This window comes from Chrysochloris asiatica, unplaced genomic scaffold (assembly GCF_000296735.1).
Source record: "Chrysochloris asiatica unplaced genomic scaffold, ChrAsi1.0 scaffold00014, whole genome shotgun sequence".
Classification (NCBI taxonomy): domain Eukaryota; kingdom Metazoa; phylum Chordata; class Mammalia; order Afrosoricida; family Chrysochloridae; genus Chrysochloris; species Chrysochloris asiatica.
Window position 1 is genome coordinate 5,916,151 of NW_006408532.1, and position 24,637 is coordinate 5,940,787.

At 48.0% G+C, this 24,637-nt stretch overlaps 1 protein-coding gene across 1 annotated transcript in view; it reads left to right on the forward strand.

Moving 5' to 3' along the window:
• Positions 1-24,321, forward strand: part of RALGPS1 (Ral GEF with PH domain and SH3 binding motif 1) — a 522,711-nt gene extending 498,390 nt beyond the window's left edge. The window contains exons 14-22 of the mRNA XM_006834781.1: positions 118-244; positions 1,397-1,551; positions 3,819-3,870; positions 14,187-14,270; positions 15,734-15,839; positions 17,307-17,399; positions 17,552-17,657; positions 19,559-19,650; positions 24,292-24,321. Of these exons, the coding sequence (XP_006834844.1) occupies positions 118-244; positions 1,397-1,551; positions 3,819-3,870; positions 14,187-14,270; positions 15,734-15,839; positions 17,307-17,399; positions 17,552-17,657; positions 19,559-19,650; positions 24,292-24,321 (845 nt within the window). The remainder of the gene's footprint in view (positions 1-117; positions 245-1,396; positions 1,552-3,818; positions 3,871-14,186; positions 14,271-15,733; positions 15,840-17,306; positions 17,400-17,551; positions 17,658-19,558; positions 19,651-24,291) is intronic.
• Positions 24,322-24,637: the final 316 nt, after the last annotated feature.

A 24,637-nucleotide genomic window follows, 5' to 3' on the forward strand; every position in this document is an offset into this window, starting at 1 on the left:
CAGCCAGATCTGGTATTCATCCCAAGCCAGGGCCCATCACTTCTGGAGCCTCCACAACCCTTAGCTTCTTGCAGCCATAACTCCCATCATTGCTCTTTGTCTCTGCTTTGTTCACAGGACCCTCTGCTGGCTCCAGTTCTGCGAGGTTCAGCCGGAGACCCACCTGTCCTGATGCATCTGTTGCTGGCAGCCTCCCTACACCCCCAGTCCCAAGACACAGGAAGAGCCACAGCCTGGGCAACAAGTGGGTGACTGTACAGGTTTTCTCCAAGGGTTTTCGGTCAGATTGAGCTGAAGAGTGTGGCCTAAAGGAATTCTGGGGAATATTTGCCACCTGGGTCCCTTCCTCCACTCTGTGCTGGGAGTTTCTAAGGGGTCACTTGGTATCACTGGCTGGTACTCACTCTGAAAAGAACTGAGGGCAGCTGCAAACAGAGCATGCTGTATCCTATTGATACATATCAGTAGCCAATGGGGGAAGAAGGCCAAGGACCAGGAAACTGCAGTGGAATTCCACAAAGTCTGCCTCAAGCCCCCTTGTGTGACTCCCTTGTGGAGAAGCTCAGAGTCCAGTGGACATAGGTGCCTCATGTCTCCTAGGCTCAGAGTTTTTCCGCCTGCCACAGAAGACCTGCAGAGCAGTGAACCTGCTGCCCTGCCCAGCCTCACACATGTGGGGCTGACATGTGTGGGTCCTCAGCATTGCTGGGAGCAGCCGTGCCTGTATCCCCTGGGCAATGGACAAAGGCTCCTCAACAGATCTCTCCATTCCTTCCTTCCTCTTTCCACCATGACACAAATCTTGTCCCAGCCCCGCTGGCCCTGAAGGAGCTCACAGCAGGAGGAGAGCAGTAGTTGCACTCCCAGCATTCAGCACTTACTCTGGGCTAAGTACTCACTACTAGCCTGTCAAGCAGTGTGTCTGAGTCCCTGTGCAGACCACTGAGGTAGGTGTTACTACGATGTACGTTTTAAGAATTAGTTCAATGAAGTTCAAAAAGGAGAAGTACCTTACCATGGTGAGTGAGCATGGGAGCAATGATTTGGATCCAGGTGTGTGTAACTCCAGGCTGCAGCCAGGGATTTGCTGTCCCGTCACATAGGCAGCCTCCATTGACCACAAGCACAGTCCTCCTATCACTGTCCTGGGAGACAGACAGGGCAAGTAGCCCTCTTTGACAGGTGAAGAAACTGAGGCTCAGGAAAAGAATCTGTCTTGCCCAAGGTCACAATACACGATAGTGGCAGAGTCAGGACTTGTATTGTGGTGCTGTGGGGAGGTCTTTTTCAGCCCCCACAGCTGCACCATCTGCTCAGGACCTCAGGGCAGGCGTAACTGCTGTTACTTACTTCCTAGATAAGAGCTTTGCCTTCTCTCTTCCTTTCCATTTTCCAGTATGATGTGTCAGTTGAGTGTAGTTGAGAGTAAAAGTGCGACATTCCCATCGGAGAAAGCGAGGCACCTACTGGACGACAGCGTCCTAGAGTCCCGCAGCCCCCGCAGGGGCCTTGCCCTCACCTCCTCTGCCGTCACCAATGGACTCTCCCTAGGTAAGCGTCTCTGGCCTACACACGACAGGCGGGTGGTCCCCATGAGCCCTGCGTGTGCGCCGTGTCTGTCTCTGTGTCGCTGTGCAGTGCCCGGTGGCAAACCCAGTGGCAGCTCAATCTCCACAGAGAAGACTCCCTCAAGCCAAGCTCAGAATCAGGGAAGCCTTTCTGCTCCTAGCCTTGGGGCTTTGTGGAGAGCCCTGGGGTGAGCCCTGGGGTTTGTCTTCATCCTGTTAGTAGCCCTTGAGTGTGGTAGACAGGCGGAAGGAGCAGCCAGAGATACACCTAGACCTGTTGTCATAGGTTGGCAACTCCTAAAGCCTGGGTGCTACCCAGGGGGGGCTGCTGCTACTGGGGGGCCATGAACTCCATGGCCCTGTAGAGCAAAGCAGGGGAAGCTGACTCAGAACAGTAGCTGGATAGGCTAAGATGCCACCAGGTTCTTGCCTGTGTATTTGCCATCACACTGAGGAGCCAGACTTAGAATGAAAAACTGATCTATAGGGACAAAATTATGTTTTCTGAGCTTCAGCCAAAAAAGGTGTTCATTTCATTAGAATGGACAGAAACTGCACTGATGGGCAGAAGGTGAAGTAACAGCTGGGGTGAGCATTGAGCTCTGGTCTCAGACAGACTCTGCAGGAGGGCAGGTGGCCACCCAGTTATCAGTGCCGGCAAGCAAGTGCACTCCCTGTTGGTATTGCCTTTCAGTGTGCCTGTGCTTCTCTAGTCTGTGTGTCTGTGTGTCTGTCTGCTCCCCTTAGCAAAGTCTTCCCAGGGCCGCTGAATGGGTTAGACAGTTAGCAAGTTGGGAGTTGGTTTGGGTGAGGACTATAGGGCTGAGAAACCCATAAGCATGGGAGACAAGAAAACAGGCAAGAAATCTCATGTCCTTGGCTCTATCAAATTAGACCAGTCTTAGAGGCCCGTGGGCATTATCACTCCAAGGGTCAGCTGCCTCCTGTCCCTGGAGGAGATCATCCTATTTGGACCTAGTCAGGTATGTCTGATGGCTTAGGACGGTGCATCCCAGGTCTCATAGGTGTACCTCAGCAGAAGAGGTCTGGGCTTGGGAAAAGCTGGGTTAATCAAAGATAAGCAGCCTTCTTTTCAGAGATTTTGATTTGTTTATGTGCATTATGAATCCTCCCAGAAGCCATAAATACTGTGCCATGTTCTCACATTATTTGGCCATGAAACTCTTTTCCCTTAGATTGCCCTATGGGGCTGGGTTCTATGGAACCCACTCTAGGAAACACCGGCTGAAGCACATTCAGCTGGGAAGCAGAGCAGCTGTTTTATGTCCAGGAAACTTTCTGAGCTATGCCTGGGCCCAGGGCTTGCTATTCCTGAGACAGAAAGCAGAGTCAAATGCTGTCCAGTATCCAGGCAGAAGATCATAAGATTGTTTAGTTCTAGTTTCCTTAAGTCAGGAAACTCAAAATGTTTCTCTGTTAGAGTTGAAAGTTCTGGAGTAAGTTGCTGCGTGTATACGTGCACGTTTTTGGAACTCTAACCTGTCCTGTAGTGAGGGCCATTGTTTAGACTGATTTCCAGGGGCCTGAAGCCTTCTCCCTGTCCCCTTCCTCCTGATCAGCCTTCATGCTAGCAGGCGGCCCAGGCAAGAAGCTCTCAACCAAGGAGCCTCCTCTGAGTTCTAAGGGAGAGTACAAAGGTCTCACTTGTTGCCTGCTTGAAGTGACAGGAGGAAATCTCTCTGCTGTCCTTGGCCTTGGAGAGCCCCTAAGAAGTAAGGGCAGACCTGGAAGGAGGAGCAAAGCAATAAAGTTGAATCTTATCTCTGTCCACACTGGCCAGGGTTCCGAAGGGGCCCTTGCCTAGACTTCTGTCAGATACTGGGTGACTGCGCTGTGACCAGTGTCTAGTCAAAGCCCTGAACCTGGGAGAGAGATAGTGCTCATGTGTGCCTGTGTGCTCACCAGTGAGGCCTATTGTGCTGCCTTCACTGGGCCGGAGGAAGGCAGTAATGGGACCAGTCCAGGCCAAGACCGAGCCTAATGACTCAGACATGAGGCCAGTGGGCAGGCAGCTTCCATCTTCTGGGGTGATGGAAGGGAGTGGAGGACTCACCTGGGATGGACAGCAGCAAAACTGATCATGTTCAGGCCTACAGAGATAGGAAGCTATTTTTCTAGCACTTTTTGAGTGCAGGGGCCTGGGCCTGGGGACCTAGGCAAATGGGCCTAACCAGGGTCAGCCCTCTTCTGAGAGGCCACCACGCTCATTGATCTGTGTTCCTTTTTCAGGCAGTAGTGAGAGCTCAGAGTTTAGTGAAGAAATGTCTTCAGGGCTGGAAAGGTGAGTGTGGCCTCAGCTCAGCCTCCCTCCCAGGGGAGGTGCCTAGGGCCCAAGGAACCTGAAAACAGGCTCCCATCCTGGACAGGTCTCCCTACCCCACCTCACTGGCCCAGCAGGCTGCTCTGTGGCTCTCAGCTTGGCCTGGGGGCAGGGAATGGGGAAGAAGATGGTGTGTGAGGGTGAGAGGGTCCCAACCCCCATACTCTGAGCCACCCTACACTTCATCTCAACTGTATGGCAACTCAAGATCCTGAAGCCAGTGACCTCCTCCTTTGGCCAAGCAGCAGGAGAAGGAGACCTTGGAACAGATTTGGTCTTGAATGGTGGTTGGTGGGTTGCATGCCACCGAATTGGTTTCTACTCATAGTGATCCTGCATAGGGTTGCCAAGGCTGTAAATCTTTATGGGATTAGAAAGCCTCGTCTTTCTCCCATAGAGCGACTGGTAGATTCAAACTACTGACCTTGTGGTTAGCAGCCCAGCTCCTAATCCACTACGCTACTAGGGCTTCTTTTGGTCTTGAAAATGGATTCTTAAACCAGAAGCCTAAGAATCAGCTTAGTCTAGAGATGGGCACGTGGCTCCACCTGGTGGGGCCTGAGAATGTTGTACCCATAGGACCCCAGGCCTCATGCTGTAGCCCCAAATGCATTTTTGAGTACCCACCTACTAGGTGCTGATGACACTGAAGTGGCCAGAGCTGCCACGTGCCCTTGTGGATCCTCGCCCAGTGTCTGGCTCCCCAGAGGGCCTGTCTGCCCGCGGCTCAGGAATTCACTCATTGCTCAGACATGCACTGGTGTTTTCTCTGTGCCAGGCACCAGATGGCCTCCAGGAAGACATGGACTCCAGGCATAGGGGCCCCCACAGTTGTGGCACAGCCGAAGTGAAGCGCTTCAGTGTGGTGACTGGAGGTCTTGGGGGAGACAAAAAGAAATGCAGTGAGCCAGTGTCAGGGAGAGGCAGGTTTGCACTGTCCTGAAAGCAGATGCTCACCAGCATCCGGACCCTCTGTACACCAGCACACACACTCACACACTCATGTACATGCATACCGTGCATGTATGTACTCTCACATCTGCTCACACATTCACATGTGTATGCACTTTCAGGCATGTACATGCATGCATATGTGCACACACTCTTGAACATGTATACACTCACAAGTGTGTATACTCACACATGCACACATACATTCCACTGGCGCTTAAGCCTTCAGCACCCCCTCAATCCACTTAATCATAAAACGACCAAAGAGGATGTAAATCTGACCTAGCGACTCTTCACCTAGCATACCTAGAGTAATAGTAAGTAACACTTGGTGTGCATTCACTGTGTGCCAGGTCTGCCTTTTGTGCATTTCTCTGACCGTCTACACAGTAGCTGTTGGTATTCTCCCACTGGGTGCACATGGAAAGCTTCGCACTTACCTAGTAAGTGGCAGGGCACCCAAACCCATCTCCCTATGCTTCATAGCCTCTTCCAGCGGTAGGAGCTAGCCCCAAGTTAGGCCTGCAGCTGTCCATGTAGAACCCAAGGTGGATGGATGGAAAAGGTTGTCATGAACCTTTGAGGCTCTTACCATCTGTCCCCAGCTGATCTCACTCTGGAGGCACCCCAGCAGTAGGGATGACGGCCAGACAGCCACCAGAGGCAGACTCCAGAACCAGTGACTAAAAATTTGTCATATCTCAGCACCAGTCAGGAAATTCCTGGGGAGATTCTGAGGAAAAAAGACTTATAGGCAAGTCAGTGTCTCCCAGGCCACAACCAATGAGGGTTATCCAATGGAAAACTTGGGCATGGTGCCAAGATCCTGAATATCAACCAGACCTTGACCTATCTGTTTATTCATTCATTTTTTCATTCATTCATTCATTCACTCATCCAGTGGCTGTTTATTAAGTAACTACTCCCTGCCAGGCACCATGCTAAGTACTGGGAGCATAGCAGATATGGTTCCTGCTAAGTGTCCAAGACTAAGAATAGAAGCCACCAAAGAAGGAAGCTAGTGAGAGGGAACTGTCACCTCCTTGGAGATGATGGTGCACTCAATTCAGTGTTAAATACTGTAAGCTGTAATTCCTGTTTTTCTCTTGTATTTAGAAGATAGCAGTTAAATGAATTATCCATTTGAATGTCTATAGCAGATCTCTCTGGGGTGGGGTCTCCTCCAAGCACTGGTCTCATAGCCAGCTTTTCTGTGCAACTAGATGCCCAGCCCTACCCCAACAGCCTACAAAACACCCCAGCAGCGAGGATACCTGGTTCTCATTCTCTCGAGATCTAGCTCCTGACCTACCCGCTCCTTGCTGAAGGGAGACGGAGACCTTGGAAGATATCAGGAGGCAGTGTTGGCTCTTCCAGTCCCCTCTCTGACTCAAGGCAGTCCTGACATTCTAGATGTTCACTGCCCCCTTTGCCTCTAACTCCTGTGGCTCTGATGAGTCTCCAGTTCCATCCTGTACTAACCCCTTCTCATATTCACAACAATAACCCACTCCCTCAAAAGCATGTGAGCAGTCTCGATCTCACTGAATTCTCCCATGGGAGAGTTGAAAGGGAGGGTTTACCTCACACAACTTGGGAAAGCTTGAAAATATTTCTTAACTATTGTTGTTTCCTCTCACAGTTCAGTGGCCTTCATCTTGCCACCCGAGGCTTCTTTATTTCTAACCTTTCCCACTTGATGTTTAGCCCCACTGGGTCCCCCCTCCATCCTCCAGTTCTTCCCAGTTCACATGCTCCCACTTGATGGAAGGGGAAAGATTCCCTCTTTCCCCAGAAAGCTGTGCCAAACGGAGACAAAGAACCCCCAAAGTATTTGTCAGAAAAGCAGAGCCTCCCTCTAGTTGGCATTCTCACCAACTGTTCCCACCAGATACTCCCAGAATGCATCATGACACCTGCATGAGTGGACTGAGTACTTAAAACCAGGGCCAAGGGTGCAGGAGAGGACTAAGATTACCAGCTTCTCTATTCCACCCAGAGGCCCAACTAGTGTGAGGACCAGCACTTTGCCCCATCCCTGATGTTTAGTGGGCCACAAGCTTCAAGTGAGTATTAGCTCCCCAGCCCTGCTGACAAGCTTGACCCAGGCCAGGAAGAAGAACAGAGCCAGAGACCACAATGAGGGGCAGGGAGTCCCCTGGTTAGTCACCCTACCCTTACCACACAAACTTCTATTGGTTTGCAAAGGCCACATCTTAGTCATTAGGTTTGCCTCTGTGAACAGAGCAAGCAGGAGAGTTTCTGATATCTGGCCAAGGGTGGGATCATTTAGCCCCATCTTGTGAGTTTACATACAGTAGCATCTCTGTCCAATGGCCAGTCCTTGGGTGGCAACAAGAAGTCAGACTATGGTCAGTACTTATGCAATGGCCCAGCCTTAAAGAGTGCCCATGCTGAAACCCCCTGTACCCAGCAGACATACTGCACTGAACTCTATGGCCCCAACCCCTGTTCTTGCTGGAACTGTGGAGTGAAGATGCAGGAAACAAAGGTTCTTCATCCTCCAGTCCTGACAGCCATCCTAGCCTCAGCAAGGTCACAGGGCCTGAAGGACTGAGGAGGGACAGAACTTGACTGTGGTTGGAATCTGACAGGCAAAACTAGGAAGGTGCTAGTCATTTCTCTGCCTCCCCCCACCCGAGCTACCTTAAAGACCCTCTTCAGTTGCTGAGCCCAAGACTTCTGGTTCCAGAATGAGGGCAGGGTGGTGGTTCTGGGTCAAGGAGCTCAAGAAACAGATATCCAGGGTTTCTTTGAGAGAGGGTGGGAGGAGGAGGGGCCAGCTACCTACAGTTACTCTCACCTCCGCACCCTGGGAGCCCTGCGGCACGCTGCACTTGCCCAAGGAGGAGTAGGAGGTGGCCTAAGGCAGCCTTTTAAACAGGTGCTTAATTAACTGGAAAGTGGGACGTGGAGAATGTGCTCAAATAGACCTCAAACAAACCTCAGCCTTCTGAGAAGTGGCAGGGAGAGAGGGGGAGGAAATATTTTAGGAGCATCAGCAAAAAAGTGATGGGTGCTCTTTTATGCTGATTTGAAAGACAAGTTTAGGAAATGCTGGCACTAGCTACAGTGAGAACAAGAATATCAGTCTAAGAAATTAAGTTTTTTTTTAATGATTTTTTTAAAAAGAGGAAGCAAAATGGATTGTAGAGATGAACATATATGTATGTTAGAAAATGCATATTATTCATCTTGCTTATCTCTGGATTATAGGATGATTGGATGAGTTTCCTTTAGTATTTTTTTCTGTCTTTGCCAGCTTTTTCAGTGGATACATATTCTATACTCAGAAAAATATTAACATTTAAATTTCTAAAAGAAGGTATAATGAGAAATGTTTAGGGACCAGTTTTATCACAGCAATCAGTATGTCACAGTTTTTGTTACACAGCACCCAGCTGATGACGCCAGTTTCTATGGAAGGGCCCACTCCTGAGAGCCAGGACCCCAGTATGAATGAGTGGGAAGACTGCGAGGCAGAGGGGTCCTGGGAGGATCATCTCTGGTGGGAGCGACAGCAGGATCTTCTTCTTCCTCCCTTCTGAGAGGGTTGGAATGCAACAGGCAGCTGTTCTTGTTAAGTGCCATTGAGTTGTAACTTTGTATATGGTTTCTGAGAAGCGGCTGGTGAGTCTGAACCACCAACCAATCTTGTGGTTTAAACTGACTTTATTTATGGCCAAGTGCTTTTCCTACAATACCAACTAGTCAGAGCTAAAAAAGAAAATCTCAGTCTGGATTCTAGATGCTCCCAGCAAGGGGCCTAACATCAGTTCTACTTACTCCCCCAGTGACCTTAGGCACAGTTCTTTGTGCCTCTGAGCCTCACTCATTCTCCTCAGTAAAACCAGGATGATGCTAACAGTTAGTACGTAGCCCATAGATGGATTGTTAGGAGCTTCACTCAATAAGTACCTCTTGCCAATAAGAAATTGATCCAGAAGTCTAGGCTGGGTGGAGTAAAGAGAAAATTCCCCAGACAGCAGTTTAGTCATCATAGAATGGTTAGATTAGAATGAATGCAAATTTCCACCAGCCCCTGTTGGTCTCCAAAATGACTTTGAACTGTGGGAAGGGAAGGGTCCCTTTAGAATTTGCTGCAGACAGCTTTGGCCCCTGTAGGCAGGTCCAGTAGGATGTTTATGAGGTTAGATGGTACCGTTTCTGCCCTGTGTGAGGTTGGTGGTGGATTTTAGCTGCTACAGTCAGCCCCTGACTCATGGCGATCCCATGGACAACACTACCTAACCCTACACCATCCTCCTGATCAATTGTGGATCAGACGCTGTGATCTAAAGTAGTTCACCAGACTTTTCTTCCTAGTCTTTCTTAATCTGGAAGTTCCACTAAAGCCTATCATCATCATAGCAACACACAAGCCTCACTGACAGATGGCTGTGAGATGTGAGGTCTGCTGTCCTTGTTAACTGGTAGAATGCTAATCTAAAATACTTAGGAAGATGCCAGGAAAGTGGATTCGTTACAGCAGACCAAACCTGCCACCCCCAGTGCTTTAACTAAAGTAATATACTTCCCTTGAGAAAATCTTGAGTGTGGTAGATACATCAAGTTTGTCGCACCACAAATAGACTTTCAGGAGAGACAAGATCCTCGAGGTAAGGGAACCAGCCTCAACTGAATCACAACCATGAGAGTGGCTGTGTTCAGGGTAGCTCTCACTAAGAGCCTTGACTGCCTAACTCCATCTGTTGGCTGAGGCCTAGTGACTCACCTGCCTGCCTACCCCTAGGTTTTGTTTCCCCAGGATCATTCTGCTGCTTTGTACATGGATCTCACTGCTCTGCCACTTTGAGTGACGACAGCCCAATTGAATGACTTGCCTAGCTTTGAATTTGGTTTCCCCCCAAAATGCTATCTCTGATTTTACTCCTTTAGCTCCCAGCACCAAAGTCTGGCAAGTGAGGCTATACCCAGTGAAGCCTTCTGAGAAACAGTGGACAAAAGTCCCTGGACCTCTAGGTCTCAGGGTCTCTTGCTTGTCCCTGTCCTTAGGCCCTGACAGGTGAGGAGTAAGCCTTGCCTGTTAGCTATTGCTGTTTCATGGCTAGCTGAGAATCTCTGCCTACAACCCCCTCTAAGTCAAGACCTGGAAAGTGGGCAGCACTCTCCTCCCACCTCATGACTCTCCTCTCTCTGCAGACCAGCTTTCGGGACTTCTCAGTCCAGAGAGGGCAATGGGTACTTTATGGCTCCCAAGTTCATATGTTATAGTTTCATCTTGCTTCAGTCTCTTAAATCTTGTTCCTGTTTGCCAAAAAAGAAAATCTGATTGAGTTGGCTTGGTTCAGGCATTGTCCTATCTACTACAGCTGTCAGAAGAATTGGGACATTCAATGCAAACATGGATTCTAGGGACCCACTGGGTAATCAGGGGGCATTTCCCAGAGAAGGGTGGGTGGCTTACAGACAGTACAAATCCTTCAAAATCATTTCTGGAAGAAAGGTCCAAGAGCCCACCAGAACTCAGGGTAGCAGATTCCTGCTACAGATAAAGTTGAATCATTGGGGGCATTGAGGAGCAAGCCATGGCCTAACTTCTCTTCAAGGACTCACTGGCAGAGGTAGACAGACACTGATGATAGGCAGTATCGCCTGGACCCTTCCACAGGTAGACTCCTTCTTAGAGGTATCTGTGATACTGAGACAGAAGAATGAGGTCCCTACTTCTGCCAAAACTAAGATTACTGAGGCCTCAATGTAATTTTTCCAAGATTTCTCCCTGCTTCCCTACTTTCTAGACCCGCAACAGGCACTTTATGAAATTTGAGCTCCCAGATACCTGCAACCTAACTGTAGCTAGACAATAATTGAGGGGAAGATAACCTTTCAGACCCACTTGACTGGTCTGAGTGTACCATATGGTGTTGGCCCTGGCTGCTTCCAACTCAAGAGCACCACCCACTGTTCCTATTCCTGAGATTGTGACTTTGGGCAAGTTATTCTACCTTCCAGAGCCTTTTCTATAGGCTGGGGATGATCATGGTACCTACCTCCAATGTTGTGTGATTAAATGAGATAAAAAAAACATACTGCTTAACACATTGTTTGGCAACCATCTTCGTCATTATCACACCCATCATCATCCTGTACATCCCTTGGGACTGAGATGTTCTACCTGGTTAGTGTCCTCCTCCTGGTGTAGGGAGGCCTCAATTGCCAACTGCAACTCCTCCTTCTCCATAGAGTTCTGAAAGGAGACAGTGACATGGCATTCCTGGGACATACTCAGTTTAGCCCCACCTGGTCCCAGAATGATTCTGAGAAAGGTGTCAGTGGTTCTGGAGTGAAAGTCCTCACACAAGTCAGATAAATCCAGTGATTTCTGGGTTCACCAGATACTACTGACTGTTTCATTTTCCAACCCTGGACATTTGAATAACAGATCTTCTCAAAATTGGGAAGTGATCTGATTGTCTCCACTGGCTGAGTGGGTTGGTATGGGTAGGTAGTTGAGAAATGTCAGCAGTTGCTCTTGAATGCCATGCAGCCAGAACCACTAGGAAAATACTTGGGTGGTGGCCTCACCCTAGGGGATCCTCACCTTAAGAATTCTGTAGCCATCCAGTCTCGTGAAAACCAACCAAGTCCATTTAATAAGCTGTAGGCAGATGCCTACAAGGGTGGTTCCTCTCTGAGTAGAATGCCAGGGAAACCTCCCACATGGTGCTGGTTCCCTGTGGGAGATCCCACCACATGTGACACCTGTAGCTCTCCCTTCAAGATCTTGAAGTGTGGTTAGGAGCTTGGACTAAAGAATCAGACAAGCCTGGGTTCAAATCCTGGCTTTTGATTCTTGTGCCTTGGTCAAGTAGCTTCACATCACTGAGCCTCAGTTTCCTCATTATGGGGAGGATACTATTGCTTAAACAAAATGTCAGAGAATGAATGTAATGTCCTGGCACATATGAGCACTCAGTAACCAATGAAACTCCTTGGTTAGTTAGTCTGTAGTACAACCCAGCGCCCATGAGCAGATGGCAAGTCTCCATCAGTCCCAGTGCATTTGGAGGAAAAACTGTTTAAAAGGCAGGAAGGTGCTGATTTAAAGCTATCGATTGACGAATGTCACTATACCTGTTAAATATGTAGCCATGAACTGTCTCTAAAAGGGAAAAGTAATGATGAAAAGAAGGTAGCAGCACTGAGAGGCTGAACAGCCTCACCTGGACCTTTCCACAGGTACTCCTCCCAGGGGACTCCATGCTCTTGAGACAGAAGAGTAAGGGTGCTCCTTCTACTAACACTAAAATTACTGAGACCTCAGCATCATTATTACCCAAGGCTTCCCTCTGCTCTCCAGTCTCCTAGATCAGCCACAGGGCCTCAGGGAATTTATGAAATGGGAACCCCAAAATACCTATGCTCTGTCCGAAGAACTACTGGTAATTGTAAGCATTCCCCTATCATCACAAACCATCTTGAGCTACCAGGGAAGAAAGACTCATAAGAAGAAAAGTGGGAGAGAAAGGAACCAGATGATCCAGCTTTGAGAAGGAACTCCATTTCTAATTGTAAACAGACAGAAACTCAGAGCAGGATTCTGGATCAGATGAAGAGAAGATATCCTCTGAGCAGCCTCTGAAGCCATGGGGAAACCGTGTAGGAAGGTTCATTGTCAGACCCTCCCTGACTCATAGGAAATGTCCATTTTGGAATATAATCCTGGGTTGTTGCAGACTGCCTTGAGCAGCACTGCTTAAGCATAGGATCATGACTTCTTGCGGTGGTGAAAGTCACTGTTATCTGTATATGTCACAATCTCTGGCTGCATTCTAACCTGCTTTCCTGAATGGATAAGATGGACAAGGGAATTTGGCCAGTAGGCTTGGAGTCAGTTATACCAGGACCTCCCTTTTCTGTACCACACTTCATGGTAGGAGTGGAGTCAGCAACAGCATATGACCATCATTTGACACAGGTTTTGTGGTGAGGAAAGGGTTCATTATTGTTGTTAAATCCTGTCAAGTCCATACTGACTCATAGCGACCCTGTAAAGGGTTTCTGAGGAACAGCTGGTGGGTTTAAACTGTCAACCTTATGGTTCACAGCCCAGTGTTAATCCTATAGCTCCACACCAGGAGTCTGAGGAAAAGGCTAGGGCCTGTTAACTCTGAGACCTCGGAAAACTGAGTACACACTATGGCCCTTTACCACCAAAAGAGAAATCGCTGATAGGGTAGGAGGGGAGCAGCCTTCCTCCATAACCACCATACCACATTCCCACCTACCCTGAACTTGGGCCCCTGGACAGTGGACCCAAGATGGTCATCAAAAACAGTTCTTTCTTTGTTGAAGGATGGAGGCACAGGGACCAACACAGCTACCTCTCAAAGGACCTGGACTCATTCATGATGTGATGCACCCACTGCATGTACCCCCTCAGTTTAGTGACATAGGGCAGTTTGCAGCCACCTAGGACTGGCAATAGAGAACAGAGGGAATATTTGGGAAGGAAGTCTGGGCTTTGTCTGACTTTATCCAGTGCATTCTTATTGTGTTTTTGGCCAGTGGGCAAGAAAGCTATAATTCAGGGATAGATAATGCAACAGGGGTGAAGAAAAGGTTGGAGAGAAGCGAACACAGGAAGTGATTCTTCTAAGAGAGGAAGGGATCAAGAGAGGAAAGATGGAAGTCTCCTAAATGCATTAAGCTTGCACCTTCCCCTGGAAAGATTCGCTGCCAGGGAACTACAGGTGAAAGAAGCATCAGATGAATGGCCCACGTGGAGATCCTGGAGTGTAACCTCTCCTGGGCATCAGGTCACCTAGCAAGCTTGCAGGGGACTGGCTGGAGTCAGCCCAGAAGGCTGCCTGATGGATGGAGCAAACAGAGGGATTCAATGGGCGGTGACTCCATGATGGCCCACAATTCTGTGTCTGTTTGCACTTTTAATTTGTCTCATTATGGACTATATGAGTTATTTTTATGAAACATGTCAACTTTACATTGTATTAGGTAGCTTATCCTGTACTTTAGTTATCTCCTTGACACTAGAAAATGGGTGAACATTCAATAATTGAACTAAGGAAATGATGACCTGGAGACCAACAGAGGCACTGAGGGGTGTTATGTTCACTGACCAGGCTGCCCCATTTGTGCTCCAGGTGTGCTCACAGCATGACTGAGAAGTCTGGGTTAGGAGTGGGACAGGAGGGGAGGGCCAATTTTGCTCTGCAGGGCTTCCTGAACTAATGACCACATAGTCTAAGGTACTCTTGCCTCCTTCAGGAGTGCTTGGTCTTTCCAGCATGTTGCTAAAATTCAGCCCTTTCCCTTTGAAGCAGGGGACGTCTCTATGCCACCCTGGGGCCCAATTGGCGAGTTCCAGTTCGAAATTCTCCCAGAACCCGGAGCTGTGTCTACAGGTATTCATAGTTCTAGGGTGTTTGTTGCATGCAAAGCCTGTGTGCCAAAGGCTGCTGAATGGCTACAGGACAGACAGGAACTGAACAGATAACCACTGGGGTCCTCACTGTCGCAGAGAGGAGATACAAGGTCCCCTGGAAGAGAGAAAAGAAGTGCTCCTAGGATAAAGAAAGCCTGCTTGGAAATGCAGCTGGAAAAGTGATGAGAATTAGCCAATAGTAGGTGGAGAAGACGCGTACTGATACGAATGTTTCTAGTCAAAGGGACTGTGAGGTAGGAAAAGCTGAGTGAGTCAATGAGTGAAGGAAAGTCAGTGCTGTACAAAATGAGAGGGAGGGGGCACAGGTGCAAGATGAAGCTGGAGAGGTAGGCTGCAGCTTTATCCCAAACCAAACCCATGCCTCCTCTGTCACCTGCAGCACAGCTGGTGGGTCTGAACTGCTGACCTTGGCAGTAAGCTGTCCAAGGCTGATACCACTGCGCCAGCAGGGCTCCTTGGAGCTACATCTAGCAGGGGATAAAACCAGTAGAAATCCATTGAAGGGGTTTAATATGAGAGTTGAGGGAGGGAAGAGGAAGAAGGGTGGTAGCATGACCAGGTCATCCTTGCCATGACAACGAAGAGCATGGGGGAGTCCTTCAAAGGGAAGCTCAAGTTCTGGCCTAAGTAGAAGTGGTGGGAGGGCTGAGACAGTCAGGACATAGTGAATGCTTGGGTTGATAGATGATAAGAGAGAAAACTTCCAGGTTACTAACTCAGGTAGCCATGTAGATGGTGAGACCATTCACTGGGAAGGAGAGGACACGCAGGCTTGGAGCACAGCAATGGTGAATTGAGTGGAAATATATCGAGGGTGGGAAGAAGAGGGCTGGTTATTTAGTGTGCAGCAAGGAACTTGCGCAGATCTGGACCTTTGGAGAGGTCTGGGCTGGTGTTGTACTTGGACGTCTTCACCTGTAGGTGGCGCCGGAATCCCCATGGGAGACCGTGAGAAAAGAACTTGTTAAGAAAGTGCAGGAAATGTTGGTCTTCCTACCCATCTTTCCTCCCCTTGGGGCAGCTGGAGCTAAGGCTGCACTGCACTCAAGTTCCTCAAGTGTAGAGGCCCCATATGTCCCCAAGGGTGAGGCCAGGAGGGAGCTTTAGCCAGGGTTTCAGTCAAGATAGGGTGGGGAGTGCTTCTAGGGGCCTGGCTTATGGGGAACTTGGTAACCAAACCAAGAGCTTTGCAGTCCTCAGAAAGGGAGGTGAAAGTGCTGAGCTCTGGCTGAGTCTAAGACCACCTTCCTTTGTACTCTTCGTGGCCTGGGGGCTCTCCACTCCCTGACCTTGCCTCAGCACTAGGATTCCTCAACCTGTTATGGATTCCACAGTGTGGAACACTGGCTGAGAGACCCAGGGGTGTGTGGTATGTGTCCTCAGCTCCTCCTAAATGGTGCCTGACTGGTGGTCTCCCTGCAGCCCCACTGGGCCATGCATCTGTACTCTGGGGAACTCGGCAACAGTACCCACCATGGAGGGGCCCCTGAGAAGGAAAACCCTGCTCAAGGAAGGAAGGAAGCCTGCGGTAAGTGTGAGGCAGCATGGAACATAGTGATGGGGTCCAGACTTCCAGAAACCAATCAGGGTTCTGGTCTTGGCGCTGCCCCTGGGTGGGCAAGGGCCTCCGTTTGCACATGTGTATATAGAAATAAAATAAATAATGCTTCCTTTCTAGAGGACTCAGTGAGAATGTCACATGGTTGGTGAAAGACAGGGAGCATGTGGGAAACAGCCTCTATAATGACTACATTAACTCCCCGTACAACACTGGAAACAGCTGGGAGTTAGTGTGGATCTGCCCCTGAGAGGGTCGGCACTGCTCTGGAGGCCCAAGTATCCCAGAATACACCACCGCTGGATGGTCTTCCCAGATACAGATTCCTTCTCTTCTTCTCCTCCACTCCAAGAACTGCATTCTAAACATGTGCTGGAGGGGCAGGAACGGAATCAGGAACACTTGCAGGCTCCACCACTAGACCACAGTCGGCCATGCATATATCTACCCATGACAAGGCCTCAGCTCCTTGCAAAGTCCTCTTAGTTCCTTCTGGGCAGCCATACTCTGCCTTTCCTTTCCTGCTCATGCTCTGCTCCCCTCCCCATCAACTGCCCACAGAGCCACTTGGAGACAGCCTGTCTGAATGAGTGCACTATAGGCAGGCAAAGCCCTTGCCTAGGTGCTATCTCCAGATGATCCTGAGGCTTCCTGTCTTCAGGGTGCTGGTAGTCCGTGGGCAAAGAAGAGTCTTCACCCTAGCTCTGGGCCATCCTCTGTCACTGGGACCCAGAGTGTCACAAAGCATCCTGTGATGTGGGCCCTGAATCTGCTGGCTGCCCTGTTGGAAAGACCAGACTGCCTCTCTCCCTTGCGCAGAGTCTAGGCCCTGAGTTTTGGCCCCTATCATCCCAAGGCCTGAGAGAGGTTGTTTTCTGAAGCAGTGCCTTCGTAAGTGCTGGCCAACTCAGCTGTTGTTGTCAAGTACCATGGAGTCGGTTCCGACTCATGGTGACCCTGCACAGGGTTTCTGAGGCTGTAGTGCGCTCTCTCTCTCTCTCTCTCTCTCTCTCTCTCTCTCTCTCTCTCGTCTCAGGCAGAGTACCTAATTGCAGACATTTTGGTTCTTATAGGCTATAGTTTTCCATGGCCATGCCTTAAAAATGTTTTTTCCCAATGCATTCTTGGGTCCAGGTCACCCCACACAGAGAAATGATGCCTTACGGTGATGAAAAGAAAGGTGCTCTGCTAATTTCCCCCACATGTGGCTTAGGGCTCAGGGGCACCCATGTAAAGAAAAATCTCTTTCGTAGGTCCTTTGTAGAGGTGACATGGAGAAGGGATAGTGGAGGAATGGGGAAGATAAAGGCCTGCACTGCCACTGATATGGGTGGGCACCTTTGCACCTACATGACTGGGTCTGTAACCGGACAGCCAGGGGGTTATCTGCCCCCACTACTTGCAGCCTTTTCATTCTATCCCCCCCTTCCTCTGTAGCTGTCCTCATGGACCAGGTACTGGGTCATACTCTCAGGATCCACCCTCCTGTACTATGGAGCCAAGTCTCTGAGGGGCACAGACAGAAAACACGTAAGTCTTGAGTCCAAAAGAAAACTCTGGAAGCTGCAGGGAATAGGAAATGGGAAATTTGTGTGTGGGAGGGAAGTCTTGCCTTCCTGTGGAGGGGGATACAGAGAGGCTTTGGGCTCTGGCCTCCCAGATGTGGTGTTGCTCTCTTCCAGTATAAATCCACGCCTGGCAAAAAGGTCTCCATTATGGGCTGGATGGTGCAGCTGCCTGATGACCCCGAGCACCCAGATATCTTCCAGCTAAATAACCCCGACAAAGGTAGGTAGCAGGCAGGGTGCCCATGGATCCTTCACCTCTGTTCTCTTCTGCAAAGTATGCATTCTGAAATATCAGGAACTTTATATGCTGCTGCTTCCCTTTGTTTAAGGTATTCACTTGCTACTCCATGGCCTATGTGTTCAGTGTGCAGAGTTCATGGCACATGGCTGCAGGAACCCTTTTTGTGGCCTTGCCAGTGACTACTGAGGCCTATCACCCCTGGGACTGTAGTCTTGGGGTCTTGGAATAAATGTATGCTGATGAGGCAGTGAGCGTGTGACTTAAGTGGCTTGGAAGATTTTAGGAAGCCCCTGGCATGCCTGTGCCATGAGCTTCTGCAGTGTCCCTGTCTAAGGCCAACACAGAGGATAATCCTTTCACAAAGATTTCAGAAGCTCCAGCTTGACGGAAATTTCCCCAGCCATCTTCCAGTTCCTCCTGGCTCTCTCCTTCCTCCATGACCAGACTGGAGAAAAGGAGACGGCTGAGTACCAGCTTGTCCAGGAAAGTGTCTTCATTGATACTCAGAATAGGCTATGGCCAGACTGCTCAGTAACTCAGGCCATATTAAACACATACAGACACAATTGCCTAGGTCTTGGGTTCAACCCAGGCAATTGGACTAGGGCTGTAATGATCTTCATACTTTAATAAAAGCATTCTAATGCAGGGTTTGTGTATATACAAATCACCCAAGGGTCTTATTAAAATACAGATCTGGATTCAATAAAGCTGAGGCAGAAGTGAGATTCTTCATTTCTAACAAGCTCTCAAAGCAGTGCAGATGAAGTTGCTGGTTCAACAGGCCACACAGAGTGTTAAGGCCCTAAATTACCTAGCCTAGGAGGAAAGAGACAGAGGAACAGAAAGATGCCAGTTGGCCCCCAGAAGCCTAGGGAATGGGAGGAGGAGAGGTAGATTGTCCGGCTAATTGAACTCACATACTGTTAATAGTGTGGCCTGTTAGTTACCATTTGAATTTTTCCACTACACTCTGGGCCATGATTAGAGGTGGTTTCTTTAGGAAGTAAAGGCTCTGACTGCATGAGCATGACTTGAAAAGACCCTATGGTATATGCTGTTCTTGGGTCTTTTAGCCCAAAGAAAACATTGTCCCTAAGCAGGGGGAAGTGTGACAGGGATGGGCAGAATCCCTGGATCAAATGAAAAAGACCCATCCATCTTGAACAGGAAAAAAATTACCTCTTTATTTCCAGTAGCCTCTAACACCTTCAGTGATGGCTGTAGGTAACAAACTGTAAGAATATTAGCATTCTTTGTGATTTTTGTCTTCAAAATCAATCACAGATGTTTTCATATCACATGTTGTTATAGATGGCTCAAAATACTATTTATGCTCATCACTTCACAATGCCAGTATCAGACCTGCTGCTAGAGCCCGTTATTATTAGGGCTTTAATACAGAAGCACATGTGTAATTACATAATTAGTGTTTTAATAGTTTGATAACTCTACTTCAATATTATTAATTTCTCTTGTATTCTATTTTAAGTGTTTCAAAACATTATTCTGAGAAGGAGTCCATAGGCTTTATCAAATTGCAAAAGGCACCTATGGCCTCCACAATGGCTGAAAGCCTCTGATCCAAACAGGAAGTCCCCAGACTATAGGAAGCTGCTCTCATCTTCCTAGTTGTTGTTGTCAAGTGTCTTTGAGCTGGTGCTGACTCTTAACAACCCTGTGTAGGATTTCTGAGGCTCCTCATCTTTCTCCCATGGAGCGGCTGGTGGTCTTGAACTGCCAACCTTGCCTTATCCTACAGAGCCATTGGGCTTCCAGTCTTCCTTAGTTGCTCACATTAAAGTTATCTTCATGTTCCAGTCAAAGGCTTATCCTCCCATGTGACTCTTTTCTTAACCAATGGCTTCTTTACTCCTTAGGCAATGTTTACAAGTTTCAGACTGGTTCCCGGTTTCATGCAATACTGTGGCACAAGCATTTGGATGATGCATGTAAAAGCAACAGGCCTCAGGTAAAGTCACGAAAATCCTGCTTGTCACCTGAAATACCTTCTTCACCCTTGGGACTAAAGGTCCTTAGAAAGCAGGGCTTCCTGCTGCCACCTCAGAGCCCGTCAACTATGTTCCCAGCCACCTTTTTGATCACCCTTTTTCCAATAGGGAAAGCACCCCTTACACAGCTAAGAAGTCAGTTCAGCTCCAGCCCTGTCCTTTGAGTTTGGTCCCTGGGTTTTTCCCACTAAAAGAAACACCACAAGAAGCATCCATCGTGAGACAGATAGATTCGACATCACGCCAAGAATCAGGCTGCTGTCTAGATCACACTCACCCCAAGAGTTGATTTCATGGGAATACTCCAAGCTGACTGAAGGGCTTCATGGCCGATGCAACCCCTAGAAATAATAATCATGGCCAAGTTACTAAGAGCCAACCATATGCCAGGCAAGGCTGCTTATGAATAAAGAGGTTTCAGCCTTCTCAGCTGTTTGAAACAGTAGGATTTGTACCTCTGTAGCCTGGATCATTGTAGTCTCCCTGCTCTAACCATTCCTATCATCCCCCTGGCACGAGGCTATGCTAAATGCTGTACATGAAAAATAAGCCAAATCCTCACAGCATCCATATGAGGCCTTCATTTGACACTGAGGACTCTGTGGCTCAGAAAGTGGCAGATTGTTGTTTACAGTCCCATAGTTAGTAAGATGTAGAGCTAGAAGCAAACTCCTGATTGTGTCCTTGTCACCACCACGCTCCTGTGCTTTGCACTTCCTCGGGAGCCCCTCGTGTACTCAGGCTTCTTTGTGAGCTAAAGGCCTCGCCCTTAGCTCCAAGGGGGATAGGCTGGACCTTTCTGCTCCCCAGGGAGGGCAAATGGACAGCACTTGGACTGCTTAAGTATCCATGCCCATGTTTCACAGGGACTGGGGAAATTGGGTCTCCATCCCCAGCCAGTCTGAGGAGAGCACCAGGGCAGGGAGTCAATCTGGCAGCTTCCAGGTAGTAATGGTGAATATATAAGATAAGCCGTTTCATTGCAGGCAGCTCCTCAGCGGCCTGAGGGAATGTCAGCAAAGGCAAGTTCACACTGGCATTTGGGTGTGTGAATATAAGGACTTCAATTGTGCTGGTCTCAGACCAGTCATAAACGTCATAGCCTTTCAAAGAGGTTCTCATGAACTGGAGGGAGGTCCTAGTGGCATGTCCAGGGCTCTGTGAGCAGCTTATAGGATTTCCATCTATAATGTGAATGATGACATATATGACAAGTTGATTAAAATTATAGATAAGAAGTTACAAAGTAGATTGAACTGGTTAGATATTAAAATCAGGATCCAGAGATTCCTTAACAAGTTAGAACGGTAAGATAAGACCAATACAGGGATAATGAGATACCATGGGTGGTTCAAAATACATTGTAGTTGAGTCTGTCTTAGGGATCAGCTCACATACATACAAAAGGTGTATGTTTAAGAAGTCCACTGCAGCCTTGGTTTGATAGAAATATCCCTAGAAACCACTCTAATAACTGTCACTAGATCCCTATGGTGTGATGTCTGAGAGCTAGTACAGACACTGAGGCAGACCTGTGTGTGGTGACCTGAAAGAATCTCTAAAATATACGTGCAAAAGGAAATTATTTTTAAAAACATAAAGGCTGATTTCAATTATATTAAGACACATATGAATATTTATTATATGTATATTTGCATATGTATAGAAGATTTCTAAAATGATATATAAGAAACTGTGTACCTTTGTAAGAAACTGTATTTCCATAGTTTCTAGAGTGCTTATAGTTATATTTTTTTCCTATTTAAACAAATGTAATTGTCCATTTGCATGATGGAAAGACCAGGGACTTTGGTCAGTAGTCATCTCCAGGTACCCCAAAATGAACAGTGTGTTGGGGTTTGAACAAGGCTGATGCCACTTCAGTAGGTTCATAGAAGACCTCATGCATCCTGCCTTCTGCTTGCTTGCTGGTGCACTTCCTCAGCTCTGCGTGCTGCTCCTTGTTAGGAGCTCACCTGCCACACACAGATGGCCCTGTGATGGAGTGGGGGCTGGGGGGTGAAGTGGGGAGGGAACGCCCATAGGGGACTGACTGAAGCTGTTGCATGGAGGAACCACTTCCCGTCACCCCCAGGGAGTCACAGCAGGGAGCAGGGGTGGTAGCCAGTTGTCCCTCTGGTTGCAGCAGCTCTACGCCAGATAGCAGGTGGCTGGGTCAGACCAATCTGGCAGAGCTAGTATTTAATGATCAGAAGGACAAATGAAATGAATTTCACAAATTGACAATTGGAAAACCTTGAAAAGGAGCTTTTACAACTTTTAAATATTTTGTCCCATCTTTTCTACTTTTTACTTTTTATTTCTAATTTACTTTCAAGCAAATATTCCCACTCTATGCTATATGCAATAATAAACAGTTGGCAGCAGTCTAAATATTCACCACCAGCAGCAGCAGCAGATTATTTAAATAAATCACATTGTGTGATGGGCTCCAAGGTGCCTGTAATAAAGGGTGTTACCAAAATGCATCTCTTTCCATGAAAAATGTCAGTGACTAAGATTTGTTTGGTGGAATTGCATTTTTCAAAATTGTTTTTATTAACACTGAATACACTAAAACATTATTTATAACATGTGTAAATGTGTAATGTATAAACAACAACAATACAGCTAACACTCACAGACCCACCACCAGTCTAAGCACAAACCTCCAGGGCTTTGGAGCCCCCCTTCCCCAGGTCTGGAAACCTATTGCTGTCAAGTCAATTCTGACTCACAGGGCTCCATAGGACAGAATAGAACTGCCCCTGTAGGGTTTCCAAGGCTGTAAATCTTTTAAAGGACAGAAGATTAATCTGCAACCGAGCGCATCGCCACTGAGATACCAGGGTTCTTTTCTCCCCTAGGTACCCTTCCCTAGTCCTCCTTCCTGCCCACCCTGGCCCCCTAGCCACTCTCCTGATTTTTGTGTTTGCTATTCTTTTGTGTTCCTTTTTATCATTTTAGCACCTGGATTTGGTTCCTCAAACAATGTAATATGTCATGTATATTTTAAAAAATCTTTTAAACTATCTCATTGTGCATTGAGTGAAGGTTTACAAAGAAGAACATCAGTTTTACATACAATATTTTTTTGTTTTATAATTAGAGCCATTTTTTGTTGTTGCTATGTGCCATGGAGTCGGTTCTGACTCATAGCGACCCTGCATAGGGTTTCCGAGGCTGTAAATCTTTACGGGAGCAGAAAACCTCATCTTTCTCCCGCGAACAGCTGGTAGTTTCGAACTGCTGATCCTGAGGTTCACAGCCCTGTGCGTAACCACTATGAGAGCTCCTTAAGTGTTATATATTCTCTTCTGCAGCTTGCTTTTTTCCTGCAGTGTTTTGCTAAGATTCATCTGTGTTAATTCGTGTGGCTGTCATCCATTTATTGGTTTTATTTTGTTTTTCATTAATTCTTCTGTTGATGATGCCAAGAGTGGTTTCCTGCTTTTTGTTATTTTAAACAGTGCTGCTGTGACCATTCTTATAAATATCTCCTAGCTCTGGTAGAGTGTTGTTGTTGTTGTTAAGTGCCGTCGAGTCTGTTCCGACCCATAGCGACCCTGTACAGGGTTTCCGAGGGTGTAAATCTTTATGGGAGTAGAAAGCCTCATCTTTCTCCCGCGGAGCGGCTGGTAGTTTTGAACCGCTGACCTTAAGGTTCGCAGCCCGATTCGTAGCAGTGGTTACGAATTGGGCTGCGAAAAACAAGGTCAGCAGTTTGAAACTACCAGCTGTTCCGCAGAAGAAAGATGAGGCTTTCTGCTCCTGTAAAGATTAACAGCCTTGGAAACCCCGTGCAGGGTCGCTATGGGTCGGAACAGACTCCACGGCACATAACAACAACAACAACAACAACAACAAGGGAGATAAATCTTTTCCAGTTCATCACATTGACCAAATTGATGCCAAGATGGATTTGTTTTTTTAATTGCTTTGAATCAAATCTGGCGAGTTCAGGGCAGTGCTGGGCAAGGAAGTCTAGGGCTAGGGAGATGTTGGCTGTTTTGAGGATAGGGAGAAACAGGCTGACCTTGGGGTTAGTTGGTGGTCTTTGTCCAGGGAGCAGCTCTAGAGCAGAGCTATGGGAAAGTCTTAAAGAGTTCCCAATATACCCAAACTTACTCTTCCTTGTGCTTTCATTTGGCCAGTTCCCACCATCCCATAACACCACGCCACTCCCACTGGCTCCCCTCCAGGGACACATACCCCATTTCTGTGGAGTTTGTCTCTTCCTCAACCCAAGTGCAGATTTATTTTGATCAGAGGGTCATGGTTGGGAGTGTGGACTCTGGTGCTTAGCACCGCCACTTACTCACTGTGTACTTAACCTCTATTAAGCCTCAAGTATCTGCATCTTTATAATGGGGGAATTCCAATACCTGCCCCATGGGGTTGTTGTGAGAACTTAACGTGATGTGTATGAAGTACTCAGAATGTGCCTGGCACACAGCATTCACTAAACAAATGGTGATTAATATAATCGTACCCTCTGTCCCCTCAGCTGCTCATTCACAGACTTAGAAAGGTCTGGCCCCTTCCCTTGGCCCCTTTTGAAAAATTAGGACTTTGACAAGAGACTGAGCTTTCTTTTCTAGGTACCTGCAAACCTTATGTCATTTGAATAAGTCTCTGCGTGACTTGGCATGACTTCAAAGGCTTCTGGGATCCCTGGCCTGGGACTGCTGGAGAAGAGCATGCCCTGGGCACAACCCAGACTGCAGGGAAAGCCACTTGGACTCAAGGGGACGTGGCTTGTGGCCTCACAGTCCAGACCAAGGACTCAGCTGGTGCAGGCTTCACCTGCCAACCCCAGCGACTCTCGTGACACACTGCAGCACCGTCTCATGGGGCAGTGGCTAGGCCTCAGACTGTATACCCTGCTCCTGTGACTAGAGAATGTTTGGCCCATGTTGGGTTCTCAGAGCTTTCTACTGCACAAGA